We start from the raw sequence: 27167 nt of genomic DNA, 5'->3' as shown, positions 1-27167 counted from the left end.
CAAAACCATCCGCAACAATATTTTTGCCCCATCAGGCGATGGGAGCTTAACCCAGAATTCCAATGGGCAGCGGAGACTGCGGGAATGCTACCCACATTGCACCGCTCTGTGAGTCGATGCTAGGCACAGTATTGAGGACGCACTCCGTCGACTTAATGTGCTTAATGGGGACATACACAATGGACTGTATAAAATCGATTTCTAAAGATCAACTTCTATAAAATCGACCTAATTTCGTAATGTAGACATACCCTTAGTGTAACAATGGAGCAACCAGAGTTCCTTATTTGGGATACTGTGTAGGGGGAGATCAAATAACCCCGGATCCTTTGGAAGTTGAAGACACTGTAAATTGGCCTGTATCCCAAACCAAAAAACAGGGCCAATCATTCCTAGGTCTGAAAATCAATTATAGAAGGTTTGTGTGGGGGGGTTCAGTGACACTGTATCTGCAATCACAGATTTATGTAAAAAGACCCAGCCAAAGAAAGTCATTTGGATGAAAGCATGCCAGGAAGGATTTGATAAGGTAAAGAAAATCTTGTCAGAAAAGCCTGTTCTACCTAGCCCTGATTTTGACAAACTGTTTGAACTGTGTATAGATGCATCGGCCATTGGCCACGAGGGCCACATGAGGGTTAGTACTGAGGGCTGCACCACTGACCCCCCCCAGCCACTGCCCCGGCCCCGCCTCCACTCCACCCCTTCCATGAGGCCCTGTCCCTGCCCTGCCTCTTCCCACCCCTTCCCTGCCCCCATTCCAACCCCTTCCCTGAAATCCCCACCCCAACTCCGCCCCCTCCTTGCCCCCAGGGGGTGCAGGAGTGGTGCAGGGTGCATCAGGGGACTCAGGGCATGGGGTTGGGGTGCAGGAGGGGTGCAGGGTGCATCAGGGGGCTCAGGGCAGGGGATTGGGGTGCAGGAGGAGTGTGGGGTGCATCAGGGGGCTCAGGGCAGGGGGTCGGGGTGCAGGAGGGGTGTGAGGTGTGTCAGGGGGCTCAGGGAAGGGGGTTGGGCTGCAGGAGGGGTTTGGAGGGCAGGTCCGGCCTGGCACGCACCGGGAGCAGGGCAGGCTCCCTGCCTGCCTGCCTGCCCTGCCACCACTCCGGAAAGTGGCCGGGACCTGTGGGAGGGGGAGGTACAGGGGTCTGTGTGTTGCCCTGGCTGCTCCTCCAGGTACCTCCAAGAATTAGAGCTGTGCTGACAGTGGAGAAGCGAGCGGCAATCGCACTGTGGAAACTTGCACTGGGGAAACAGTGAGCGGGAATCCATTTGGAGTCGGGAAATCCACCGCAGGGGCCATTGTGATACAAGTGGGTGGGGCCATTAATCATCTCCAGCTATGCGGGACTGTGTCTCTCAGCAACGTGCAGGACATAGTGGATGGATTTGCAGCAATGGGCTTCTGTCAGCAGTCCCTTATGTAGTCTCACATGGGGTCTCTACTGTTCCCTGTCTGGCTTTCTTTGGTTAGCCCCTGATCAGGACAGTTCTTAGCCCCCTGGCTTCTAATTAGGCCCTGGAGTCTGCTTTGGTCCCTTTGGGCCTTGTTTCTGGAGGCAGCCTGGTGCAAAGAGGTTGCCCTTTCACTGTCCCAGGCCTTTCTGCCCCCTTTCCTCCTCTGAGCCCTCTCCTTTTATAGCAGGCCTTGTTTCCCTTATTGGTTGGAGCTGTGGGTGCCTGCCTCCATGACTGGCAGTTGTGGCAGCTGCACAGGGGTGTGATCAGCCTCCCCTCCCACTTCTGCATCTACTCAGTATGAGGTTTGTAGACCCCATTACTGCAACGGGGTGATAGCTGGCATGCATTTTGGCACTAGCCCACCTTGCCACAGAGTACCTCAGCAGAAAGGACTACTTTTCTGTGCTTATACAAGCATTGGTGGATCACTGGGGATGCTTCACTGCCATCAATGTAGGCTGGTCAGGGAAGGTGCATGCCGCTCACATCTTTAAGAACACAGGCCTGTTCAGAAAGCTGCAAGCAGGGATGTACTTTCCTGACCAGCACATTACCCCTGGTGATACTGAAATGTAAGTAGTGATCCTGGGGGACCCAGCCTGCTCCCTGCTCCCCAGACCCATGAAGCTGTACACCGGCCAGCCTGACAGCACCAAGGAACAATTCAACTACTGGCTCTACAGGTACAGAATGTGCTTTTGGTAGACTGAAGGGGCGCTGGCATCGTTTACTGAACAGATTGGGCCTCATGCCATGGAGGAGAAGGGGGCTAGGCCAGTGGCGTTCATGCCATGTCGTACAGAAAGATCTGAGGCACAGCAGTGGATCCTTCCCCCCAGGAAAGCATCATAGGGAGAGTGGAGCTGGCATCAGCCAGGAAGTGAATCAGGAGTCAGACTCTTTGGTGGAGGGGCCCCTGCTCTGGTGGAGAGCCTTGGTGGAGCAAAGCGCTGGGAGAGAATCACCAGCACGAGGCCATGCCACAACACATCCCAGCATGGGAGGGAATGGAGAATGAGGGCATCTGACAGCCCATGGCCCCTGCTTCTCCCCAGGGACACCCCTCACCCCAGCCTGTCAGCAACCCTGCCTCACACTGCCAGCCATGCCGACAGGCTAGGCATCCCATCCCACCCAGCATCACACTCACCCCTGACAGGGAGTGACACTGCCCCCTCTCCAGTGTGAGGCTGCAGGTACCCGCTCCAGAACCCCGCAATACCTCCTCCAGTGCCACCGAAATAATCCCGCCAGCACCCCCCAAATACCTCCACCAAATCCCCCAGGTAACCCCTCCCAGTACACCCCCCTCCAGTGCCCCCCAAATATCCCCCCAGTACACACACATCCCTCTAGCACCCCCAAATGCCCCCTCCCAGTACACACACACCCCTATAGAGCCCCCAAATACCCCCTCCAGCACCCCAATACTCTCTCCAACACCACCCAAATACTCCCACCAGCATCCCCCAAATACCTCTGCCAGCACCCCCAGATACCCCTTCCAGAAAACACACACACCCCATCCAGCACCCCCCAATACCCCATCCAGCGCTCCCCAAATAGCCCCGTCAGCACCCTCCAACTGTACCCCCCCAGCACCCCCTCCCCAGGCAGTGTCCTCTATGTGGGAACTTGACATATGGTAACCCTAGGGGTCACTCAGAGCGCCCTGCCAGCAGCAGCCACCCGCTCCCAGCGTCTGGGCTGGGCACCGTACTCACGGCAGCCTGGGGCAGGGCAGCCAACGGGTGCAAGGGGTCGTTCCGCTGTATACAGGGAGTGTTGGGAGGTTCCTGGGCAGTGCGAGAGGTGTGACGAGGCTGCTGAGAGGCACCGTGCCCAAGGGGTTGAGTATTGCGGGGAACACCTCGGGGCGCATCTCAGGGCAGCCGGGCTCCGCAGCAGGGGCCAGCTCCAGGGGGCAGTGGCAGCCAGCGCCGGGCTCCTTCGGGGCAGAGGCAAGAGTGTGTCAGGGGCGTAGCTTGGAGCTGTGCTGCCCGCCCTGCCTGGGGTGTGCCCGGCACTGCAGAGTCAGCCTGGCTCTGGGAGCAGGGCAGGGAGGGCTGCCAGGCCAGCCAGCCAGCGCCCCCGTTCCCACAGCGTGAAGAGCCAGGAGTGGGCCTGGTGGCTCCCCGCAGCTTCCGGTCTGCCGGCTCCTGGTAGGAGGTGATGGTTTTTAAACTGTGGGGCGTGCCCCCTAGGGAAGTGTGTGCCACAGAAATCAGGGGGGGTGCGGGGGGTGCGGACATGACTCCATGTGCCTCTCCACATTCCACCTCCAGGGGGGCGCAAATATTCTTGCTCTCCCTGGGCACTAAACTGCTTGGTTAGGGCTCTGTTCAAACCGCAAGTCAGAGGACAAGGGGGAGCTGCCCAGTCATTCTGGCTTTTCAGCACCTCGCCTTCATTTCCCTGGAAAGCAGAACCCTTCAGGGAAGCAGCTGATACTAACCCGCTGCTGCTGGGTTGGGCACGGCAACGCCCCCTGACTGCCGCTGCCTTTATAGAGCCTGGCTCCTGGCATGCTGCTGCTTGTGGCACTCCCCAGAGCTAGCATGTTCTCCATGCCCCCGGCGGCCTTCCTAGGCATGCTCCTCTTCTGCCTGTGCCCTGGGCACCGAACAGGTAAGCAGCAGAGGCCGTGCAGGCTCCCTGTGTGCGGGACTGCAGCGGGCGTTCACCCGAGGACTCTTAGCTGTATCTTTTCCCACGCAGCCCGGCAGGCCCAGGCGGTCCATGTGCCTACGAGGTGCACGTGCTTGAAGTTCCAAGAGAAGGTTGACCCCAGAATCATAAGGGATTTCCAGATCATTGAGAAGGGAGCCCACTGCCACCGCCATGAGATCATGTGAGTAGCGTCTGGCTGCTATGCCAGCCAGAGTCCTCATTTACCCCCTCCCTGCCCCTGGTGGGCTGTGATTCAGGCTCCCTTGGTTGAGAGAACCCGCCATAGCCATGGCCACCCTCTGTTACCAGCAGCAGGCTTCCAGCTGCTTTACCCTTCTCTGGGGCCTCTTCACCCCCCGCCCAGGGCAAAAGCATCTGGCCGTCCTCCTTCCCTGCCTATGTCGCCCCACACCCAGCTATCACAGGGCCCAGCCCCTCTGCTTTCCCAGGGAGGGGAGACCGTGAGTAGGCTCCTTGGGTCCCAGCACTAGGCTTCAGGGAAGTTTCACCTGGATGGGTGTGCCTAACATCTCCCTGTGGCCCCACTCCCAGTCACGTATCTGATTGTACTGGTGTAGTACCCAAGGGAAACTAAGGCATGACCCGTGTTAGCCGAAGACAGTAAAGTAGTAAAACTCCCACTCAACATTACCAGGTTAATACTCCCTACTCTGTCATTCATAGGGCAAAAGCCACTCCAAGCACTTCTTTAGAAAAGGCCAACACTGTAGACAGGAAGGTAAACAGCTTTTCCTTTGTACTACAGGCCCAGGGGAAAACCCCTCCTTCTCTCCACTGGCCAAGCTATTTACATAGCCACTCTCCTGGCCTGCTTCGTTCACGCCTTTGCTGTTGCAGGGACAGGCACTGAACTTTGTCTTAAAACGTGTTCTTGTTTACCCAGTGTAAATCTGGAGTGACTCTCCAGATCAGAATCAGGCCCATGATACTCGTCTGCCTGACAGCAAGACCCCAGCTCCAGCATAGGCCCCGGGGGCACCGCCAGGGTACCGGGCACTGCAGGGGACCAAACGTATCTGCTTGTCTTCCAGATTAACTGTGAGGCTCTGGGGAGCCCAGAGAGAAACGTGCCTCGACTCATCCAAGAGGCAAGGGAAGAATCTGCTGCACTGCTGGAAGAGGTCAGTGCTCGGAGCAGTGGGCCCTGACCCCAGCTGGCAACTGCCAGCACCTGCTCCTCAGACTGGCCCTTTGCTGTGTGCAGTGGCAGCACTGGGCCATATTGTGATGCTGGCTTCACAGCCGCCTGGGCCGCAGGGAGGGCAGGGGGGGTCACTGCAAGCTGCCGCCAGTGTACAGAGAGCAGAGCCTGGCTCTTTTGGCTTGTCCCTCTGGGTCCCAGTGGCTGAGAGGCCCTCGGTCCTGCTCTGAAGGAGCCTCCTTCTCTTACAGAAACCTGAAGGACCACAGGAAGCAGCACGACTGCATGACAAGAGGGCAGCGACACAGGACCAGGCCAAAGCAGTGAGCACGATACACAGGCAAGGCCGGGCTCTGGGCCCCAGGGGCAGGCCTCCCACGGCTCCCCCTGCACAGGGACTAGCTGTGGCCACGCAAGATGAAGCGTGAGAGAGACAAGCTTTTTAGCTACACTCAGCTCTTCTCCAGGTGTGGAGAGTGGTGTCTTACAATGTAAAACCCTTATGAGGCACCGTCTGTCCCACCTTGGTTTCCTTCCCCAGATGTGAGGAGAGAGCTCTGTGAAGCTTGACAGCTTGTTCCTCCTCCCCCCCCACCAGATAATAAAGGTCCATTAAACCTTCTCTCTCCGTCAGTATTTCTTCTGTGTACCGGCTGTCTCCTCGCCTGCCCAAATGGCTCCAGCCCCACCACAGGAGGGCTGCGGCAGAACCAGGCAGGAAGGATAAAACAATAGCTGAGGGCCATACATCCCTCTCAAATGGACCAGTTCTGCAGAGAAGGTGGTTTGGCTGGGTGGTTTGAAACCTCTGCCAAGGACAACATTGATGAAGCTGCTTGATTCTCAGTGGGAAACATCCCTGCCCACAGGGGCCCTGCTGCCTCGAGCCGGCGCCAGGGCTGCGTGGCCAGTGCTGAGGAGAGAGAGCTGTTAATGGCAGATGGAGGGGGCACTGGTTGGCTCAGCTGGGAGCTGACAGACACAGAGTCTGGGGGCAGCGAGAATGACCCAGAGACTGATGGATGGAGAGCCAGGCACTGCAGGAGTAACTTGGTGCCCAGAGAGAACAGGGCTGGAGGGGAGTGCCCAGCACAGGGAAGACACTAGATGAATGGGTCTCTGTTGTTTTTCAACCTACCTCTCTAAGCTCTGTTCACCGTTTGGGCAAATAAATCACACTGGGTTTTGGAGTCTGTCATCACTGCAAACTTCCTTAGCGCAGGCCCCTGGGGGAGAAGGCAGGTAGGGTCCATGCCTGCCTGGAGCTGCTCGGGGTTACGGGTGGTGCCCCAGGAGTTGGCACCTGGAGAGCCAGTGGGTGAGCAGCTGGGTGGCAGGAACCCACCCTACAGAGAAGTGGAGCCATGGCTGGGTGAGAGCGTTCGGGGATTGCAGTCTCCTGGCTTGGACTACACCCCCAAGACACACAGTGGAGAACTTAGCAGACACCGGTTCCATCTCTGGCCACAGCCAGGGAGGGGGATGAACTGGACTGAAATTTCCCCAGTTTGCAGGAACTACCCCGCAAACCCACAATGCAAGAGACACTGTGCCACCTTGTGGCCTTGCCATGCCACTGCACAGCACACAGGATCCAAGCCCCCTTGCTTGGAAAACTCCTGATTAATGCAGTGGTTCAACCTCCTCTGGAACTTGGTGGACGGGGCTGGGAGGGACCAGGGAAGGGCAGCGAGGATGATCAGGGCCTGGAAAACCCCCCTGTGGAGACAGATTGAAAGACTGGGCTTGTTACCCAAGAAAGGAGTCCAAGGAGAAGGATGTGATAAAAGTGTATCAAATAATCGGTGGGACCCAGAAGGGAGATCAGGGTGTCTGTTCTCACTATCTCTTCACACCAGAACAAGGGGATATTTAACAGCTCTGAAAGGTGGGAAATTCTGAACTAATGGTTCTTCACACAGTGGGTAGTTAGCCTGTGGGACTCACTGCCACAGGATTTTGTTGAGGCCAAAAACATAGCATGAGTCAAAGCCAGATTGGGCATTTATATGGAGACCAAGCCCAGCCAGAATGAGTGTGATGGGGCACCCTCTGCTCACATTTTCATGGCTTTGCACACAGGCTGCTCAGGGACCTTCCTTCTGTAGCTCCCAACATCTGGTTTGTTTCCAGTGCTTTGCATCCCCACCTTTCTGTACTCCTGTAGCCAGGCCGTTTCTGGAGCCATTAGGTGTCCTCCTAAGGGCTGGGGGTGGGAAGCTGTCTCTCCACATGGCTGGTTCCCTTTATCTGGCCCAGCTAGCCTTTCCCTTGGGCGTCCTTCCTATGCTCTGGGCTGGCATGGGGTTGGGGGTCAGAGGGAAGCCCTGGTCTGGGCTCGCTCAGCATGAGGCTGGAGGCACGTAAGAGGGCTCTCTTGGCAGAACAAGGAGCTCCCTGTGTCACTCACTTACCCTGGCCACAAATCACCCGGCTGCCAGGGAAGAGAAACCAGCTGCTGGCAGTGCGAGGTGAGCAAGTGACTGCGACCCTGGCCAGCCACGGGGTGAGGGGGAGCAGCCATGGAGCCCATCCCCCAAGCTGGTCTGTGATCCACTGTTCCAGCCCCCCACAGCATCCCTGCAGGAGCCAGCGAAGGGGTCAGCCTGGCACAGCCATGCCCTGGTGGGGAGGGGCTCAGATCCAGGACCCCCAGTCTGGGGGGCCAGGCCCCTCTGCTCTCCAGCCCCTTCGTGCCAGTCCCAAGGCAGCCTCCCACACCCACCATCTGGTGTCAGCGACCGCCTGAGGGGTGGGGCAGCGAGGAGCTTTCCCTCAGGGAACATAGCTGACACACTGGGATAGATGGTGCATGAATACCCCAGCCTGGCGGGTTAGCTGAAGGACTTCCAAGTACTCCAGTGTAACTGCACTGGGCTGGTTGGGAGGGAAACCAAGGCAACGTTTATTCACAAAGAGCAGAGAAGTGAGTGATACCAAGCTGGGAGACGCGCCAGGGCTTGTCACCACCAAACCAAACTCCACCCATTTTCTGGTGACAAAAACATCACTGGAGCCAGTTACACTCTTTGATGAAGCTGTTTTCTTACTCACATCAAGGTACCGGCATCTCCAGCCCTGGGGACAAGGGGACCTGACCTTCACAGGCTCGCAGGGTGCTGCACCCTGTGATCCCTCGGCGCTGGATGCTTTTTGCTTCTTCTTGTATTTCCCAAACTTCGCTGTTCCATCCCAGAGGCAAGCCGACCCATGGCTCTTCCATCCTCTGCACGTTCATATGGATACAGGCTTCCATTGCTTTGACTCTGTACTGCTCCAGTTCACTGGAGAGAGGTCGACAGCCGCCTGCACTTCCCCGCATTTGGGCATTGACTTTAAAGCAGCCCACCAGCAAGCGACTGTAATTCTGCCCATGGTGTTAACATGTTTCACAAGGACATTCATCCCCGGCGTGTCCCCAGCTTTCACGAAAGCCTTGCCTCGCTCCACTCCTACCGGACACAATCGGGTGATTCAACTGCTGATTCTTTCGGGTTCAGGCCCTCTGTTCTCCCCCGGGATGTCTGTGTGATGTTGCACTCCATATGTTTTTGGAAATATGCTTATGAGTGTGAATATGATGTAACTGGAATATGCTTTCTGCAGAAGGTCTCTTGTAAGGAATCATAACAAAGGTTAGAAACTACTGAAATATTCCTCCTATTTGTATGCACGTATCATTCTTGTTTCTGAAGCTAGAAATATGAAGTATAATTCTGAGGTCCTATTGTAATTATGCAATGTGTGGGCCATTAATGGTGGTTTAGAATCTTGATGGCTCCCATTGACTAGGGAAATTGGTTGTAAATGGTTTGTTTACCTGCAAGCCTTCCTGTGTATATGTGGGCCAACCCAGGAAGAATGGAGACTAGGGGGTCTTACAGTGACATGTGACCATGTCGCATGATACTGGAATCTATCTTAATCCTTGTACTTTTCCATTGATGGGGCGGGGGTGCGGACAAGCACAGACAAAAGATTCCCACCTTGTGCCAAAGTTATAAAAGGGGGTGGAGCAGGACAAAAGGGGCTGTCAGTCATGAGAAAACCCCTCCTTACCACCTGAGATGTCTGCTGGATCTAACAAAGACTGTACCAGGGGAAAGGATTGGGCCCAGACTAGGAATCAGTCTAGTCTGTGAAAGAAGCTTATTGGAACAACTCGGAGGGTGAGGTTTACCTGTATTCAGTTTCTTAATGTATTAGGCTTAGACTTGCGTGTTTTGTTTTATTTTGCTTTGTGACTTACTTTGTTTTGGCTGTTATTACTTGAAACCACTTAAATCCTGCTTTTTATACTTAATAAAATCACTTTTGTTTATTAATAAACCCAGAGTAAGTGATTAATACCTGGGGGAGCAAATAGCTGTGCAACTCTCTCTATCACTGTTATAGAGGGCAGACAATTTACGAATTTACTCTGTATAAACTTTATACAGAGTAAAATGGATCTATTTGGGGTTTGGATCCCATTGGGAGCTGGGTGTCTGGGTGCTGGAAACAGATAACCTGCTGAACTGTTTTTAGTTAAAGTTTGCAGCTTTGGGGGCATGGCCCAGATCCTGGGTCTGTGTTGCAGCAGGCTTGCATGTTTGGCTCAACAAGGCAGGGTTCTGGAGTCCCAAGCTGGCAGGGAAAATGGACTCAGAGGTAATTTCAGCACATCAGGCGACAGTCCCAAGGGGATCTCTGTGACCAAACCCAGGCTGGACCCTGGTCGTCAATCCCCAGTTCCTATCCCTGGAGGTGCTGCTCCCCTGGGCTGTGCAGGGCACGGCAGACCTTGGCGCTGGAAGATGGACCCACCCCACTCTGTCCCAGGGCCATGCTCTAGGACACAGGAGGAGGGGGGATGGCTGCAGGGACTAAGGCAACCAGCTCTCTCCTACAAACAGCAGGCTGGTGGGAGTGCTGTGTCCCTTGTTCCCGCATGACCCCACAGCCGCCCCTGGGGGGAGCAGTGGGAGATGTCATCTGATAGCCCTAGGCTGGCTCCATTCCCTGTGGCTTATCAGCGATGCTGCTGTGAGAAAGCCAAAGGCCCATGGGGCTGGGGATTAGATCCAGCTGGCTGGGGAGCATGGCCCAGGGCTAGCCACACAGCAGCAGGGTGGGGGGCCAGGGCGGATGCTGAGACTCTGCTGGTACCGACTGCCTAGCACTGAGCAGATATCCATGGAGCGGCTGGAAAATGTCTGAGAGCGAAGGCTTCGCTGTCCTGGAAATACGCTGAGCAGAGCCTGGTTCAGTCCACCGGGTCAGAGCCTGCATGGATCCCACGGGGGTGGGGCCGGTGCGGGGCTGGCTGGTGCCCAGGGGGTACTGACACATGGCCAGAGCCTGCCAGGATCCCATGGCGAGTGTGTGTGTGTGGGGGGGGTGCCCAGGGTTTCACCAAAGCTATTATTTGGTTTTAACTGGTTTTCATCTGAATTTTGGACTGCTCAAGTACATGGAAATAGTGATTAGGTTAAGAAAATCCAACCCATCCCACTAGAAGACGCCTCTCTGTTGATAGTAAGTTAAGCGCAGTGTGAATGTGAGGCTGTCTGTTAAAGGAAGGCAATAGAGTGAAAGACAGACAGACAGACACAGCTGATGTACAGCTCACGACATAAACCACAGCATGGAAGGGCTGTCACTTCACCACTCTAACTGGGCTTGATTTTGTGCTCTTTCTCCATCCCCCGCTCCCACCGCAGGATTAACTCTGATATTTACCCAGAAAACTAGGAAGTGGATTTGTTTGCCCTGTTTGCAGGGTTTGGAACACACATTGATAAAGTCCCAGGAACCGTTCCACCAGATAAAGATGGGAACCGAAGGGCTTTGCCCAGAGGTTGGTCCAGCCCCAGCAGGTGAGTAGCCAGGACAGCTCCCTGAATGCCAGCGCTGCAGCCAGCCCCGGGAGCTAGCACAGCACCCGCCAGCCCCGCCTTCCAGCCAGAAGCAGCAAGTGTTAGTTGTGGGGGGTTGGCTGGGCTCCCGGGCACCAGGACCCCACCTGGCGGGGGCTGCCCTGCTCCAGATGGGTCAGCTCTGCCCATGGCACCTAGGCTGCAGGGGAAGCATGTCTGAGCCCTAAGGCCAGGCCCCGGGCCAGCAGGTGGGGAGCTCCAGGCTGCTGCCACTCGCCCCAGGCTGCGGACGAGGTGGGTGAGCGCTCAGAACAGACCTGTGGCACTGAGGGGCGTGACAAGGAGCGGGGTCTCTGTGGGCCCGAGGATTGGGGCTGTGTCGGACGTGGTCTCCTCAGCCTCGCTCTCCGCCTCATCCGGGCTCTCGCTGACAGAGGGGATGATCCTCACCAGCTTCTCCTGGAAGTGCACCTGCTTGCCCGGGGCCGGGGTGGGCGGAGCAGGGGTGGGAGGGGTTGGGGCGGGCTCAGCCAGCCAGCCAGCACCCTTGTCCTCACTGCCCTTCAGGATGCTCTTCATTTGGCCGAGCAGGGAGGCGCGCTGCTCTCGGCGCCCCCCGGGGAAGGTGAAGGTCTGCTCGGTGTCACCACAGCACGTGGAGGTTGCAGCCGTGGCACAGGGGTCCACATACTGCTCCAGTGGCCCCCGCGCCTCCCGGCGCACCGGGCTCTTCTTCCGCTTGCTCAGCAGGAAGTAGGCCAAGCCAGTCAGCACCAGCATGGAGCCTGGGAAAAGGCACCAGAGACGAGACATGGCAAAGAGCTGGGGAGGATTCACCAGGAAAACTGGGCCATGGCCCCTCCCTTCCATCACAGCCGGGCCATGGCCCCCTCTCTGGCATCCCAGTCGCATCACAGCCGGGCCATGGCCCCCCCTGCCTGGCACCCCGGTCCCATCACAGCCGGGCCATGGCCTCCAGCCTGGCATCCTGTCCCATCAGAGCTGGGCCATGCCACCCCAGCCTGGCAACCACCTCCTTACCCCATTCCCCTGCCCCCCATGCTGTACATGGCCCCAGCGCGCTCCTCACCGGGGATGGTGACGTGCCAGACCAGGACGGGATGCAGGAAGCAGGCTACTGAGAGCAGCACATAGCCCAGGAATTTCTGGAAGCTTGCTGGCTGTGTGGTTCGCTTCCAGAAGGTATGTGCCAGGGAGCCTGGCTGGTAGCTGGGGAGAGAGGGGCAGGCGTGGGCTTGGGCAGGGAGAGTCGGTCACCAGCACCAGAGCTACATGGCTGGCAGGGTTGGGTCTGAATGCCCCTCTGGTGCCCACCGGCCCCAGAACTCAGAGCACCAGGCCAGGCCTGGACATGGGGCTGGCTAAGGCTTGAGTGGTCCATGGAGTCCAGGGAGTGCAGGGGGCACAGGGCTGAGCTCCAAGCATTCTCACCCATTCCACAAGCCCGGGGACACAACCATGGGTGCCCAGTCCCTGAGGCAGAGGCCAGGAAAGTGTGAGTGACACATGCAGGCCCTGGGGGCAGCAGCATAGCTAGCAAGCAGGGTTTGGTGCTGCCAGCAGGGGGCAGCAGGGGGCAGGCTCCCTTGGAGGTGGGTCTGCAGCCCCACCTGGTCAGCCCTGTGCCCTCAGCTGAATGTGGGTGAGGGACAAGGGGAAGCAGGGGGAGGGGTGTGGGCAGGATGCATGGAAGTGTGGGTGGGATATATGGGAGGGTGCATGAGGGCTGTGTGGGCACAGCTCATAAGGGGCGTATGGGTGTGGGGTACCCAGAGGGCATGGGCAGGACACCCAGAGGTGGGGATGTGAGGTGGGTGGAGTCCACAAGGGAAATGGTTGGGGGGCATGGGCAGGGCACACAAGGGTGTAGGTATGGGGTGGGCAGGTGCACAGGGGGCATGGGCAAGGCACATGGGGATTCGGTACAGGGTGAGCAGAGGGCATGGACAGGGTGCAACGGGTGTGGGGTGGGCGGAGTGTATAGAGGTGTGGGCAGGCACACAGGGTGTGGGCATGGGCAAGACACACGGGGCGTGGGCAGGGAGTACTCACCTGATACACATGCCCAGGAGCAGGCTGACGAAGAAGGAGACTTCGCAGATGGAAACCGCTGCCCCTGAGAAACTGAAGTGGAGGACCATGAGGACCAGGCCTGGCCACAGCCATGGGGGCGGCGGGGCCAGCCTGGGGCTCGGGGGCTCTACCTAGTGCTGGCCAGCTGGGCTCCAGAGCCTCAGCTCCCCCTGCTCAGCCGTTGCACAGGGGAGGTCACGGCGCGCTGCGGCCCCTGCCAGATCCACGGGGGCAGGCAGCGCTGTATTGAGCTTGCAGGGCTGAGCTGCCCCATGTCTCACAGGGTCCCAGACTCCTACACGGTGAAGCCAGGAGAGGGCCACTCGGCCTGACGGCAGAGCCACTCCCCACGGTAACCCCAGCGATACTCACAGCAGGTAGACAGCCAGGCTCTGGAACTGCCCGCGCTGCAGGGTCTCCGCTCCCACTCCAACCAGCACTGCAGAGAGAAGGCAACATTGGAGTCATGGTAATGCCCACCCCAGCACTGCCCTGCCTGCTCTTCACGGGGCCCTTGGGTGGGTGGGGGTGGGGAGCGAAAGCAGAGTGTCCAGTGGTTAGAGCAGAGGATTGGAGCCAAGAGGGCTGGGGTCTGTCCTTGGCTCTGCCACAGACCTTAGGCTAATCACTGAAGCACTCCATGCCTCAGTTTCCCTAATGGGGTAGTGCTGCAGCTCCCCCCACTTTGCATAGGGCATTGGGACTCCCTGGTGCTCAATGAGCATTGGAGTCTCTGTGGCACCCTTCACTGGGAACGGCCTCATGCGCATCATGGCAAAGGATCACCAGCCCCAGAAACGTGGTCTCACTGTCGGCCCTTCCCCAGCTGTGTGCATGCACCCCGCGGCATAGCGGGTACCTGCATGGGGGGGGGGATTGTCACCCTGGCTGGGGCTACTATCCCCTGCTCCAAGTGGTCCAGGCTGTTGCAGGAGGGGTTGAGGGTTCCGGCTGAGGTTATGGGCTCTGGGGTGGGGCCAGGGATAGGGGTTTGGGGTGCAGGAGGGGGCTCCAGGCTGGGGGATAGAGCCAAGGGGTTCAGAGTATGGGAGGGGGCTCCAGGCTGAGGCAGGAGGTTGGGGTGTGGGAGGGAGTGAGGGGGTGAGGGCTCTGGTGTGGGGCCAGAAGTGAGAGGTTCAGCGTGCAGGAGGGGGCTCCGGGCTCGGGCAGGGGGTTGGGCTGAGGGTGGGTGAGGGCTCCGGCTGGGGGTGTGGGCTTTGGTGTGGAATGGGGATGAGGGATTTGGGGTACAGGAGGGGGCTCTGGGCTGGGGCAGGAGGTTGGGGCACAGGGGTGTGTGTGAGGGCTCTGGCAGGGGGTGCGGGCTCTGGGGTGGGGCTCGGGATGAGGGGTTTGGAGTGGAGGAGGGTGCTCTGGGCTGGGATCAAGGGGTTTGGAGGGTGGGAGGGGGATCAAGGCTGGGGCAGGAGGTTGGGGTGCAGTAGGGGGTCAGGGGAGCTGCAGAGCCGCTTGGTGCGGGGGCAGCGTGCGGAGCCCCCTGGCTGCCCCTATACGTAGAAGCCGGAGGGGGGACATGCTGCTGCTTCCGGGAGCCACAGGGAGCCTTCCTTAGCCCCGCTGTGCCACTGACCGGACTTTTAATGGCCCAGTCAGCGGTGCTGACCAGTGCTGCCAGAGTCCCTTTTTGACCGGGCGTTCCAGTTGAAAACCGGACACATGGCAACCCTATCCTGAGGGTGCGCCTTGGGGGCGGGGTAGAGCCAAGGGATGCTTTGGCTGCTGTGGGCTGGCCATGAGGCTTGTGAGTGAGTTGACCCACCTCGGGCCCTTCATGTGCCTTGAGTCCCAGGCACCAGCAGGGCCAGGCCTCAAGTGTGGCTCTGGAGCAAGAGCTGGAGTTTGCAGCTGGGCCTGTCTCTGCTGGGCAGCCTGGGGACAAGCTGCCCGACCTAGCCAGCAGCCCAGTCCCACGCACCACTCAGCCTACAACACCTGGCCAGAGCAGGGAGCAGGCCTAAGTAGCCACCTTGGCCTCTGCACTCGGCCTTCACCCCTGCAGGCGCCCCTTCCAGCTGCCAGCGCTGCCAGCATCCCATGGCGGCTGCAGCCACTCCTGCCCTGCAGGGTTTGCTACCACCCCTGGGGGCAGGGTTTGAGAGACAAAAGGTGCCTTCTCCTGCCCCAGCCACTTGGGGCTGCATTGGCTTCTGGACGGACCTGGTGCAGGGTGTGGCAGGGCACAGTGGGACCCTCCCTTTCCCTGCCAGGGGAGTGCCATGAAAACCCACTGCTCCTGCACAAGCAGCCCCAGCCTGAGCTACTCCCCAGCGACCGTCTGTGGGTGGAGGCCAGAAGGCCTTTGGGGAAGCCTTTGGGGAAGCCCACAGGTACTAGGGCCCTGGGGCCACACCAGGGCCAGAGAGACTCAGCCGGGCTGGGCATGGCAGAGGGCATCAGGCTGCCTCCCCCTTGGGAATGGGCTGGCACAAGTGCCCTGGTGCTGAGCCCGCATGGGAAAGCTTTGTGGGAAATGGGCTGTAGCCACAGGGCCCCATGAAAACTCATGACTCCATGGCAGGACCCAGAGGAGTCTGCTATGTGCATGAGCATGTGCGTGTGTGTGTGTGTGTGTGTGAGAGTGAGTGTGACACTGTGTGTGTGTGAGATTGGGTGTATGTTTGCGACTCTCATGTGTGTGACTATTTGTATGTGTGAGACGATGTATCTGTGAGACTGTGTGTGAGAGACTGTGTGTGTGATGCTTTTGTGTGTGTGTGGACTGGGGGAGTAGTACATTAGTGAGATCTGTGTGTGTGTGTGTGATGGGGTACTACATTAGTGAGATCTCTCTGTCTGACTGTGTTTAAAGCGGGAGCAGCCAGCCATAACCACCTAACACACGTTTGCAAATCACTGCAGGAGGCAGTGCCGAGGGCACTGGCTGTGTGAGGCAGGACCAGTGCTTTCCTTGGTGGTGTGTGTGCAGCGCCGGGCATGGTGGGCAGCCAATCCCTGGCTGGTATCTCCAGACATTGCTATAGTGCACACTAGCCATTTGAAATGACCTGCCCCGGGTGTGACAGTGCTTGGCCCCTGTCCACACAGCTAGGTTAGCAGCCTCCTTCACAGCTCAACCAAAGTGGCATTAAATGTCGTTGTCTGGCTCTGATCCCGGCCAGCCCTGGCCTTTGAGGGACTCACAGTGGGAGCAGGCTCCCCAGGGACAAGCCCTTCCCTGAGGCTGCTCTGCTGCCCAGGAGCGGAGGGCGAAGCCGGGCACTGCGGTGCTTCAGGCCAGGGGAGGGGCTGGCTCGCAGGTGCCCGGATGCTGGCTCATCAGTGCCCTGTGCTGTGGCTGCACGGGAGGCAGAGCAGTTTGCTTGCCTTCCCATGGTGCCTGCCAGGACATTGTCACAGAGCTGTGCCAGGCAGCAGGCAGCTGGGTCAGCCCTGGCTACCTCTGCGCGGCTTCGGGCCAATGCCTCTTGCAGGGGGACTGTCCTATTGCCGATGCTGCCTGGATTTGGCCAGAGCCTCCCACCTTCCTGGGGCAGGGCGAGCTGGGCAGGAGGCAGATGCCCGCTCTGCTGCTGCCTAAACTGCTGTCGTTGCTGATTCAGGAGCCACGTGAGTCCTGGATGACAGGGAAGTGATGGCCCCAAGCCCAACGTCCACAGAGCAGGACTAGTCTGACCATCCACGTGTCACGGGCCCACTGCCCTGAGCTGAGCCCGCCACTTGGGTTTGACTGAAGCACAAAGTCTGGAGGCCGGCTCTGGCTCCAGCTGGGGAATGTGGATCCTGCAGTTTGGCCCAGGGCCCATCTCTACCTGATGCACATGGGCACATTCGCAGCATGAGGCCATGAGCCCCTTCCCTGCCCATCTCCTCAGGCTCTGCCCTGCACAGACCTGCTGCCCCCTTTCTTCCCCCACTCCCCTGGCGGGGTCTCTCCCTCCCTCAGCACACAAGGATAGAGAGGGATAAACATTTTCCATTCGTGGGGGCAGGGGGTCAAGCCAAGACCCATTGACTTTGTTCCCACCAGGTCAACAGTGACAGCCTCAGAAGATCCCACCTCAGTCTATCCAGCTCGCTTTAGCCTCCTCGCCTTCCTGGCCCTAACCACCTAGCCAGACTTCTTGGCCTCCTCCCCTGCTGTACAGTGCTTGTCCTTACTGGAAGGGCCAATCCCACTGGCCTCGGCCTCCTGCCCCTACCAAGCCCAGCCCTGGCTACCTTGGGGGGAGGATCAGTAGCGGCAGGAGAAAGCATGCCAACCATGCCAGCTATGTTAATAGTGGCTGTAGCCATGGCGATAATGCCACTTACTAAACAACAGAAAGCACAAAGATGGGCAGGCGGCTTAGCAGCCTGGAATGAGCTGTCGCTCCGTGCTACATGGTGCGGCCCCTCGGCCCACACAGCCAGGCAGGGGATTATGCACTAAGGTGGATTAAAGGCCTGAGCACATTGAGACCCTTCCTTGGCTTGCAACTGGGGCCTGGGAGCTGAACTCCCAGGAAAGCTCCAGCCTGCCTCGTTAACCCCTGAAGGGAAGGGCAGGATGAGTGTGCTCCTGGGATGGCGAATGTGGGGGAAGGGGCTGCAGGGGGCTCTGATCCTCAAAAAGGCTGATGTGTGATGTGAAAACAGAAGTGTCTCCCAAGCCTGTGGCATAACTCCCTAAGTGTGTAATGCACAACACAACCACACACTGTGTGGGTCCCAGCTGAGTCAATGAGCTTTGTGCTGAGAGCACAGCTAGGTTCCAGATACAAACGTGGCTAGAACCTAAATCCTCCTGCTCCAAAAATCACACACCCCTTCCACTCCGGCTAAAGGAGAATCACCGTCAACAGTGAGTAAGAAACACAGGTGTTCAGTTCTGGGTTCCTTCCTGCAGTGGGGAGCAGTGCACACAAGCCTGTTATACTTCCAAATGGAAGAAAGGGGAAATTGTTAATAATGAATATAAATCAGAAGTTAGAAACTGTAGAAAACTGATATGGGCAGCAAAGGGACACAAGAAGACATAAATGGCCAGCACAGTTAAGGACAATAAGAAGTTTTAAATATATATTAGGAACAAAAATAATCTTGACAATGGTGTCGATCCACTGCTAGATGGAAATCCTAGAATTTTCAATAATAATTCAGAAGTATTCAATAAATATTTCTCTTCTGTATTTGGAGAAAAAACAGTTGAAACTGTCTTATCACATGGTGAGGATAACCATCTTTCCATTTCACTAGTATCTCTGGAGGATGTTAAACAGAAACTACTGAAGTTATATATTTTAAATCAGCAAGTCCAGATAACTTGCATTCAAGAGTTTTAAAAGAGCTGGCTGAGGAGATTGCTGGACTGTTAATGTTGATTTTCTGTAAGTCTTGGAGCACTGGGCCCTGGTCTACACTAGGAGTTGAGGTTGAAATTAGCAGCGTTAAATTGATTTAACCCTGCACCCGTCCACATGATGAAGCCCTTTTTTTAAACTTAAAGGGTTCTTAAAATCGATTTCCTTACTCCACCCCCGACAAGGGGATTAGCGCTTAAATCGGCCTTGCCGGGTCGAATTTGGGGTACTGTGGATGCAATTAGAAGGTATTGGCCTCCGGGAGCTATCCCAGAGTGCTCTATTGTGACCGCTCTGGACAGCACTCTCAACTCAGATGCACAGGCCAGGTAGACAGGAAAAGGCCTGCAAACTTTTGAATTTTAATTTCCTGTTTGCATGGTCACCTGCAGCTTGCCACGCTGGCCAGAGCTCATCAGCAGAGGTGACCATGCAGAGCTCATCAGCAGAGGTGACCATGATGGAATCCCAGAATCGCAAAAGAGCTCCAGCATGGACTGAACGGGAGGTACAGGATCTGATTGCTGTATGGGGAGAAGATTCCGTGATATCAGAACTCCGTTCCAGTTTTCGAAATGCCAAAACATTTGTCAAAATCTCCCAGGGCATGAAGGACAGAAGCCATAACAGGGACCCGAAGCAGTGCCGCATAAAACTTAAGGAGCTGAGGCAAGCCTACCAGAAAACCAGAGAGGCAAACGGCCGCTCTGGGTCAGAGCCCCAAACATGCCGCTTCTATGATGAGCTGCATGCCATTTTAGGGGGTTCAGCCACCCCAGCCGTGTTGCTTGACTCCTTCAATGGAGATGGAGGCAACACAGAAGCAGGTTTTGGGGATGAGGAAGATGATGATGATGAAGTTGTAGATAGGTTACAGCAAGCAAGTGGAGAAACAGTTTTCCCGACAGCCAGGAACTGTTTCTCACCCTGGACCTGGAGCCAGTACCCCCCGAACCGACCCAAGGCTGCCTCCCGGACCTGCCAGGCGGAGAAGGGACCTCTGGTGAGTGTACCTTTTAAAATACTATACATGGTTTAAAAGCAAGCATGTTTAATGATTAATTTGCCCTGACATTCACGGCTCTCCTGGATGTACTCCCAAAGCCGTTGCAAAAGGTTTCTGGGGAGGGCACCCTTATTCCGTCCACCATGGTAGGACACTTTACCACACCAGGCCAGTAGCATGTACTCGGGAATCATTGTGCAACAAAGCATTGCAGTGTATGTTTGCTGGCATTCAAACAACATCCGTTCTTTATCTCTCTGTGTTATCCTCAGGAGAGTGATATCATTCATGGTCACCTGGTTGAAATAGGGTGCTTTTCTTAAGGGGACATTCAGAGGTGCCCGTTCCTGCTGGGCTGTTTGCCTGTGGCTGAACAGAAATGTTCCCCGCTGTTAGCCACGAGGAGGGGTGAGGGGCTAGCCATGTGGTGGGGGGAGGCAAAATGTGACCTTGGAATGAAAGCACACGTGCTGTGTATGTAATGTTAACAGCAAGGTTTACCATGAAAGAGTGTACCCATTGTTCTATAAAATGTGTCTTTTTAAATACCACTGTCCCTTTTTTTTTCTCCACCAGCTGCATGTGTTTCAAGGATCACAGGATCTTCCCAGAGGCTAGTTAAAATTAGAGGGTGAAAAAAACGTACTCATGATGAAATGTTCTCTGAGCTCATGCTGTCCTCCCACACTGACAGAGCACAGATGACTGCGTGGAGACAGACAATGTCAGAGTGCAGGAAAGCACAAAATGACGGTGAGGAGAGGTGGCGGGCTGAAGAGAGTAAGTGGAGGGCTGAAGAGAGGGCTGAAGCTGAAAGGTGGTGGTAGCATGATGAGAGGAGGCAGGATTCAATGCTGAGGCTGCTGGAGGATCAAACTAATGCGCTCCAGCGTATGGTTGAGCTGCAGGAAAGGCAGCAGGAGCACAGACCGCCGCTACAGCCCCTGTGTAACCAACCGCCTTCCTCCCCAAGTTCCATAGCCTCCTCACCCAGACGCCCAAGAACGTGGTGGGGGGGCCTCCGGCCCCCCAGCAACTCCACCCCAGAGGATTGCCCAAGCAACAAAAGGCTGGCATTCAATAAGTTTTAAAGTTTTAAACTTTTAAAGTACTGTGTGTCCTTGTCCTTCACTCCTCCACCACCCCTCCTGGTGTTTCTCTCCTGCACCACCCCTCCCAGGCTACGTTGGCAGTTATCCCCCTATTTGTGTGATGAATTAATAAAGAATGTATGAATGTGAAGCAACAATGACTTTATTGCCTCTGCAAGTGGTGATCGAAGGGACGAGGGGAGGGTGCTTAGCTTACAGGGAAGTACAGTGCACCAAGGGGCGGGGGGTTTCATCAAGGAGAAACAAACAGAACTTTCACACTGTATCATGAAACTAGTCTTTAAAGCTTCTCTGATGCGCATCGCACCTTCCTGTGCTCTTCTAACCACCCTGGTGTCAGGCTGCGCGTAACCAGCGGCCAGGCGATTTGCCTCAACCTCCCACCCTGCCATAAACGTCTCCCCCTTACTCTCACAGATATTATGGAGCGCACAGCAAGCAGTAATAACAGTGGGAATATTGGTTTCGCTGAGGTCTAACCGAGTCAGTAAACTGCACCAGCGCACTTTTAAACGTCCAAATGCACATTCTACCACCATTCTGCACTTGCTCAGCCTGTAGTTGAACAGCTCCTGACTACTGTCCAGGCTGCCTGTGTGTGGCTTCATGAGCCATGGCATTAAGGGGTAGGCTGGGTCCCCAAGTATAACTATAGGCATGGATTAAAAACTGGCTAACTGATAGGTCTCAAAATGTGATCATAAACAGGGAATCATCATGGAGTGGGTGTGTTTTCATTGGGGTCCCACAGAAATCAGTTCTTGGCTCTTTGCTATTTAAAATTTTTATCAATGACTTGGAAGAAAACAAAATCATCACTGACAAAGTTTGCAGATACCTCAAAATTGGGGGCATGGGCAAATAATCAAGAGGACACGTCACCTAGCGATCTGGGTAGCTTGGTAAATTGGGTGGAAGCAACAATATTTGTTTTAATACAGCTGAATGTAAACGTGTACACATGGGAACAAAGAATGTAGGCCTTACTTACAGGCTGGGGGGCTCTATCCTGGGAAGCAGTGACTCTGAAAAAGATCTGGGGGCCATGGTAGATAATCAGCTGAACATGAGCTCCCAGTGTGATGCTGTGGCCAAAAGGGCTAATATGATCCTCAGCTCCATAAACAGGGGATTCTCAAGTATTTGGCACTGGTGTCACCACTTATGGAATACCGTGTCCAGTTCTGATGCCCATGGTTCAAAAAGGATGTTGATAAATTGGAGAGGGTTTAGAGAAGAACCACGAGAATGATTAAAGGCTTAGAAAACCTGCTTTATAGTGATAGACTGAGCGATCTGAGTCTATTTAGCTTAACAAAGAGAAGGCTAAGGGGTGAGTTAATTGCAGTCTATAAGTACCTACAAGGTCCTGTGGGTTCACATCTGCTCTGCCAGACCAGGGCTTTACTTGGGATCTCAGGGGTGCCACACTCACACCACAAGGGTGGACAGGGGATGAGGCTGGAGTTTCACAGCGAAGCCCTTTCACTGTATAAACCGACAGGTGGGTCCTGGCACAGCAGGGCTTTCAGGAGGGTTTCCCGGCGCCCCCCAGGCCCTGATCGGCCCACATACTAGTGAAGCCAGAGCTTACTTTGTGAGTGCACCTGTGTGGGTCTACATGGCGCCGAGATGGAGGATGACCATGCCCGAAAAGCCAACGCAGAGGATCTGTCTGGTGACTGCATGGGGCAGGACACTTGGTGGCTTGGGCAGGAGGTGTTGAGCCTGGAAGAGCTGCTTCCAGTAGCTTCCTGCGCCCCTTTGGGCTGACTGTCCCAGGGGTGTCACTGGTCAGTAACTCACCCTCTGGGACTTGCCTGTGGGGGGATTCATGGAGGCACAGGGTGAACTCCTGACCCCACGGCAAAACTCTCAGGGACTGACTCAGTGGGAAAGGGAGTAATCAAGATGGCTGACGTGGCAACATTCACAAAATCTGGCATGAGTAAGCACAGTTATCCCTATGGTCACAGCCACCAAGACACAGCTGGGTGTGTGTCCCTCCCACCAAGTGCTGGTTCACAGGCGTGGGTTTACAGTGACCCCTGATGGTGGGAGCACAGCAGGGCATGCAGTGCAAATGGGCCCTTTGCTTGGGGGTCTTTGGCAATGCCTGGTATCATCTGTGGTTTCCATCCCTCTGGACCCAGGCACATCTGTTGCACCCATTTCATCTCAGCTCCGAGTCACTAGCTCTGGGTACAGGAGAACCGCCTCCTGACGGCTAATGTGCCCACCATAGACCATCACCATGGGAACTGAATCATAGAATCATAGAATAACAGAGTTGGAAGGGACCTCTGGAGGCCATCTAGTCCAACCCCCTGCCCAGAGCAGGACCAATCCCAACTAAATCACTGAAGACACTGGCTTGACTCCAGAGCAGGTCAGGAGCGTCATTGGCTATTCTGATGCCTTTGTACAATATGTTGGGTCCTAGGCCAGTTTCTGGGGACACTGTATCATAACTGGCATGAGCTGGCCTGCTGATCAGCTGCCCCAGCCGAACCATCAAGGAGTGAACTCCCGTCGTGCTCCTTAGAGGTGGTCTCTCCAGCTCGGAGCTGGGGGGCTGCCCTGCTGGCTCTGTGAATGGGTACAAGACTTCTGTCTCTGTGCTGTTCTCCGGCCCCTTGCACCAATACTGACATGCTCTGGGAATCTGAGCACAAAGCGCAGGGGTTTTTTGCCCTGGGGCTGTCAGGCCCCTGGATGATTATCACTAAAAATGCAGACAGAATTGAGTGTGGGGGAATTTGAAGCCAGCCAGCAGGCCATGCTTGGGAGCAGGACTGGTCATCTTCTTCTTTATTCAATCTTTCTTCCAGCAAGTGAATGGTGCAGGATTGCCTCCTGATTTCTGCTCCTCTCCTGCTGATTCAGAAGTGTGGCCTGAACAGTTTGGACCAAGGATCATCAGCCTGGTGGCCTGTTTGCTTGGGCTATTTGCTGTCTGTGATCTGAGCCATGCCTAAGGCACAGGCACAAAATTATGAATTAAACAGTTTAAACAGGAGAATTTGGAACAACTAACAATCCTCCTCCCAGTACGGATTTTCAGCAGAAGAATCATCTGTGCTAAAATCTGTAAAACTTTCGGGTTTCCCAACCATTCCCACCAATCACAATTACTGACCATCAACAAACCACATGGCTCCACCAACCATGGGGCTGCCTGATCACTGACCATCAACAAACAACACAACTTCACCAATCACGGGGCTGCCTGATCACTGACCATCAACAAACCACATGGCTCCATCAATGACGGGGCTGCCTGATCACTAACCAACAACGAACAACATGGATGCACCAGTCTCGGGGCTGCCTGATCACTGACGATCAACTAACAACATGGTTTCACCAATCACAGGGCTGCCTGATCAGTGACTAATATGGCTCCACCAATCATGGGGAGCCAGCGTGCTCAGAGCTTGGGGTGGTGGGGAGGGGGATATTTTTTGCCTCTCCAACTGACTCTATGGAGGGCCAATCTATGGAATCCCCCAACACCATCCAGAATCTATGAGCGAGGCTGATCCATTAGCCTCTTCCTTTGGCAAGTCTGTTCGGACGGCTCTGAGCTCTTGGGACTCTTTTCCCTGTGGTCTCCATTTCCCAACCCTTTTAGCATTAAAATAATGAATGCAAAACCACCTGTACCTCATTGGGCAGCGAACACCATACTGAGCTGGCTGCTCCCTCCCTCCAGCGACAGCCTCAGACAACATAGGGAGATATGAAACATGGAGCCCCCTCGCTGGGGTCTTTTGGGGAAGGCAGGTGACACTGGGCAGAGCCCAGAGTGGAGAGATGGAAAAGTACAGGGCTCTGTAGCGCCGTCCAAGGCAGTGTCCACATTGCAGGGGTGCTGACTTTTGCTAATTTCCAGAGGAGCTAGGGAAGACAGCACAAGATACTGCAATGTAAACACCATCGCCATGAGAGAGAGAGAGAGAGAGAGAGAGAGAGAGATTACACTCCAGGAAGACGTCTCAACATTGTAAGCTACTTATGATTTCAGCTCTTTATCCTCTGTTGGCACATGGCACTGGGGTCGGGCTGTCTCCTGGGCAAGCATCCACTATTATCACTGGAGCCTTAGGGGAGAGTGTGAGCCTTACTCTGCGTGTGTGTGTGATCGAGGTCTGCATAGCTGCGATCCAGCTTGTCTCATGCACAGGCTCACCCCGCTCTGCTCCTATGTGCCAGTCTGTAAGAGCCCCAGAGGGGAGAATCTCTCCAGTCTGTTTGCCCTGCAGCATTGCCCTTTCTATCGGTGCCTGGTCAGCGCAGTTAGCTGCGAGGAATACATTCCAGAGCCAGCAGCCAGCGCTCTAGCTGTGTGCCGTCCGTCCATGTGTTCAGCCCCAGGATTGTGCTCGGGGTCGGCTTAGTTGAGCTGACCTCTTTGTCTCTTGCCCCCTGTTGCCCCATGGCAGTGTGAGGTGTCTCCCAGAGCCTGCTGCTGCTCACCTGGGAAATGCTGAGAGACACGGGTTTGCAATGCCCTACTCCGGCAAACTAGCATCTGGAATGAAGCAGGATCTGCCAACAGGACCCACTTGCCGGCTCGAGTGAGATTCTGCACAGCTACATCACCCAGCCAAGAATTACAGAAGCAATCACCTTCAGCTCCCAGGGGTAGGTGTCATTGTCCCTGCTTTATAGATGGGGACACTGAGGCACAAAGTGATTAAGTGGCTTGCCCAAGGCCCCAGCAAATTGGTGCCAGTGCCATGAATAGAATTTGTTGCTCCCGCCCCCGCCCTCTGCACTTGACTCTCCCCTTCAATGCAGCAAGTTTTACCTGCGATGACTATTCTACACCATTGTGGTTTGCAGGGGGAGATCTTCTGCACATTCAGCCATGGAGATGCCAGCTCAAATATTCCCTTTTCAGCTCTCACCTGGTATGTCACCCACAGCCAAAGGCAACCTCCTCCAACCAAAATTTGGTCCTTCAGCCTTGGTCATTTGGCAGAGGGAGCCATGTAAACAGGTGGGGGAGTCTATGATGTTTGCATTGCAAGGAAAGAGCAAACAGCTCCCTGAATCTGCTCTCTGACAGCTTAGTAGGAAGGCAGAGGAGCAATGCTGCAGCAGCATGTTCACCAGCGCTGGGGCTCTTCTCTTCATCCCGCTTGGGACAAGACAGCTTTTCCCCCGGCTTTGCTCAGAGTTTGGAGCAGCCCCTTCCACTGAGCATGAGGACCTTCCCTCCATGGATCCAGGTTACTCTGCTGCCCCAGCCCATACCATGGGAAACTAACCTTCCTTCCCAGCAGCAGTCCCTGTGGCCCCCAGCTTCCAGACATTGCTGAGCCCCATCCACCAGCCCCACCTGCCAGAGGACGCACCCACTGACACTTAGCAACGGGGAGTAACAACATCTCACGTTTCGCTTTCTAGGCCCCAAGGCTCATCATCCCCAATGGGCAGATGGAGGAAGGGAGGGTGGCACAGTCACAGCCAGGAATAGAACCCAGGCGTCCGGATGCCCATGCACCACCTATTACTTTGCTCCAGCTGTCGACTCCCCCGAGCACAAAGGGCGACGCTGCCTCTTACCTGCTGCCGTGGAGATGCCCAGCAGTCGGCAGGTGTATTCCAGTGCAGTCCAAAAGGCCCGGTGCTTCATGGCTCCAGGAGATGAAAGCCTTCGAGCCACCGGCTGGAATTCCTTCCCCAGCCTACATGCCTCCCTGGTCAGCTCCTTCTGCCGCCCCACCCAACCTTCCCAAGGCAAAGGCCCCGCCTGGGTCAGGTGCTGCCAGTGGAACAAGCTGCCACCACAGGGAACCGGTCGGCGCTGCCTGCTCCAGCTCCCTGAGGGGCTGGGAAGTGCTGGCCTTCTCCTGGCTGTTTGTTTGTTTCCTGCATTGTTTGGAGGGCTGCGATTAATGATTGCCCAGGGGAGCGGCCCTGGAGCCGGTGGGCCAGGCAGCAGGGGGCACGGGGCCTTTCCTCCTGCTCCCGGCTGGGGCAGAGCAATCTGATTAAATGTCACAGAAAGGCCTTACTGCACCACAGCTCTGGCAGCTCAGATTAACCACTTGGGAGGAGGGGGAATGTGGGGATTTGGTCTCCGCTTGACAGCAGCCTGTTGCTGGCAGTTCCTCAAGGATTGAGGGCATCCCGCAGACCCAAACCCCACCTGATCCGTGGTGTCAGGCTGCTGGCCGAGGATTTCCCTGGGCACCAAGCACCCGGCTTGGAACACGCGGGGGAGCACCCAGCACCACTCAGGGTGGAGAAGCACGCACAGGGTCAGGGCGGGCACTCAAATTTATTTGGATTGTGTTGGCTCTGCAGAGCCAGCCTGGCCGCGGGGCAGGGAAATGGAGCGTACAGGGCGCACGTGCCAGGCTGGCACTGAGGACAGCCCTATGGCTCTGGCTTCACCAAGAAACAAACATGGAGCTCCCAGTTCTTCTCTTGGGAGCAGAGTCCCCCGCCAGCATTTACACCATGCCCTGG

The 27167-nt window shown here is 56.0% G+C and overlaps 2 protein-coding genes across 3 annotated transcripts; one reads left to right on the top strand and one right to left on the bottom strand.

Moving 5' to 3' along the window:
- Window positions 1–3961: 3961 nt before the first annotated feature.
- On the top strand, window positions 3962–5886 carry LOC141991581 (C-X-C motif chemokine 10-like). The gene is made up of 4 exons (XM_074959920.1): window positions 3962–4089; window positions 4180–4312; window positions 5184–5273; window positions 5545–5886. The coding sequence occupies exons 1-4, from the start codon at window positions 3987–3989 to the stop codon at window positions 5618–5620; spliced, it is 402 nt and encodes a 133-aa protein (XP_074816021.1). The 5' UTR covers window positions 3962–3986; the 3' UTR covers window positions 5621–5886.
- A 2638-nt stretch (window positions 5887–8524) lies between these two features.
- TMEM72 (transmembrane protein 72) lies at window positions 8525–26626 on the bottom strand. Of its 2 annotated transcripts, XM_074958593.1 has the most exons (5): window positions 26259–26626; window positions 13618–13684; window positions 13225–13296; window positions 12242–12381; window positions 8525–11936 (listed from the first exon to the last, which is right to left on the bottom strand). In XM_074958593.1, the coding sequence occupies exons 1-5, from the start codon at window positions 26326–26328 to the stop codon at window positions 11458–11460; spliced, it is 828 nt and encodes a 275-aa protein (XP_074814694.1). In that variant the 5' UTR covers window positions 26329–26626; the 3' UTR covers window positions 8525–11457. The 2 variants fall into 2 exon arrangements, with proteins under 2 accessions (XP_074814694.1, XP_074814695.1); XM_074958594.1 differs by lacking the exons at window positions 12242–12381; window positions 26259–26626 and having other exon boundaries at window positions 13618–13659.
- Between the last annotated feature and the right edge of the window lie 541 nt (window positions 26627–27167).

The sequence above is a fragment of the Natator depressus genome, chromosome 7, assembly GCF_965152275.1.
Source record: "Natator depressus isolate rNatDep1 chromosome 7, rNatDep2.hap1, whole genome shotgun sequence".
In the NCBI taxonomy this organism is placed as follows: domain Eukaryota; kingdom Metazoa; phylum Chordata; order Testudines; family Cheloniidae; genus Natator; species Natator depressus.
The sequence above is the reverse complement of the archived record's forward strand: the minus strand, read 5'-3'. Positions and strand labels throughout refer to the sequence as shown.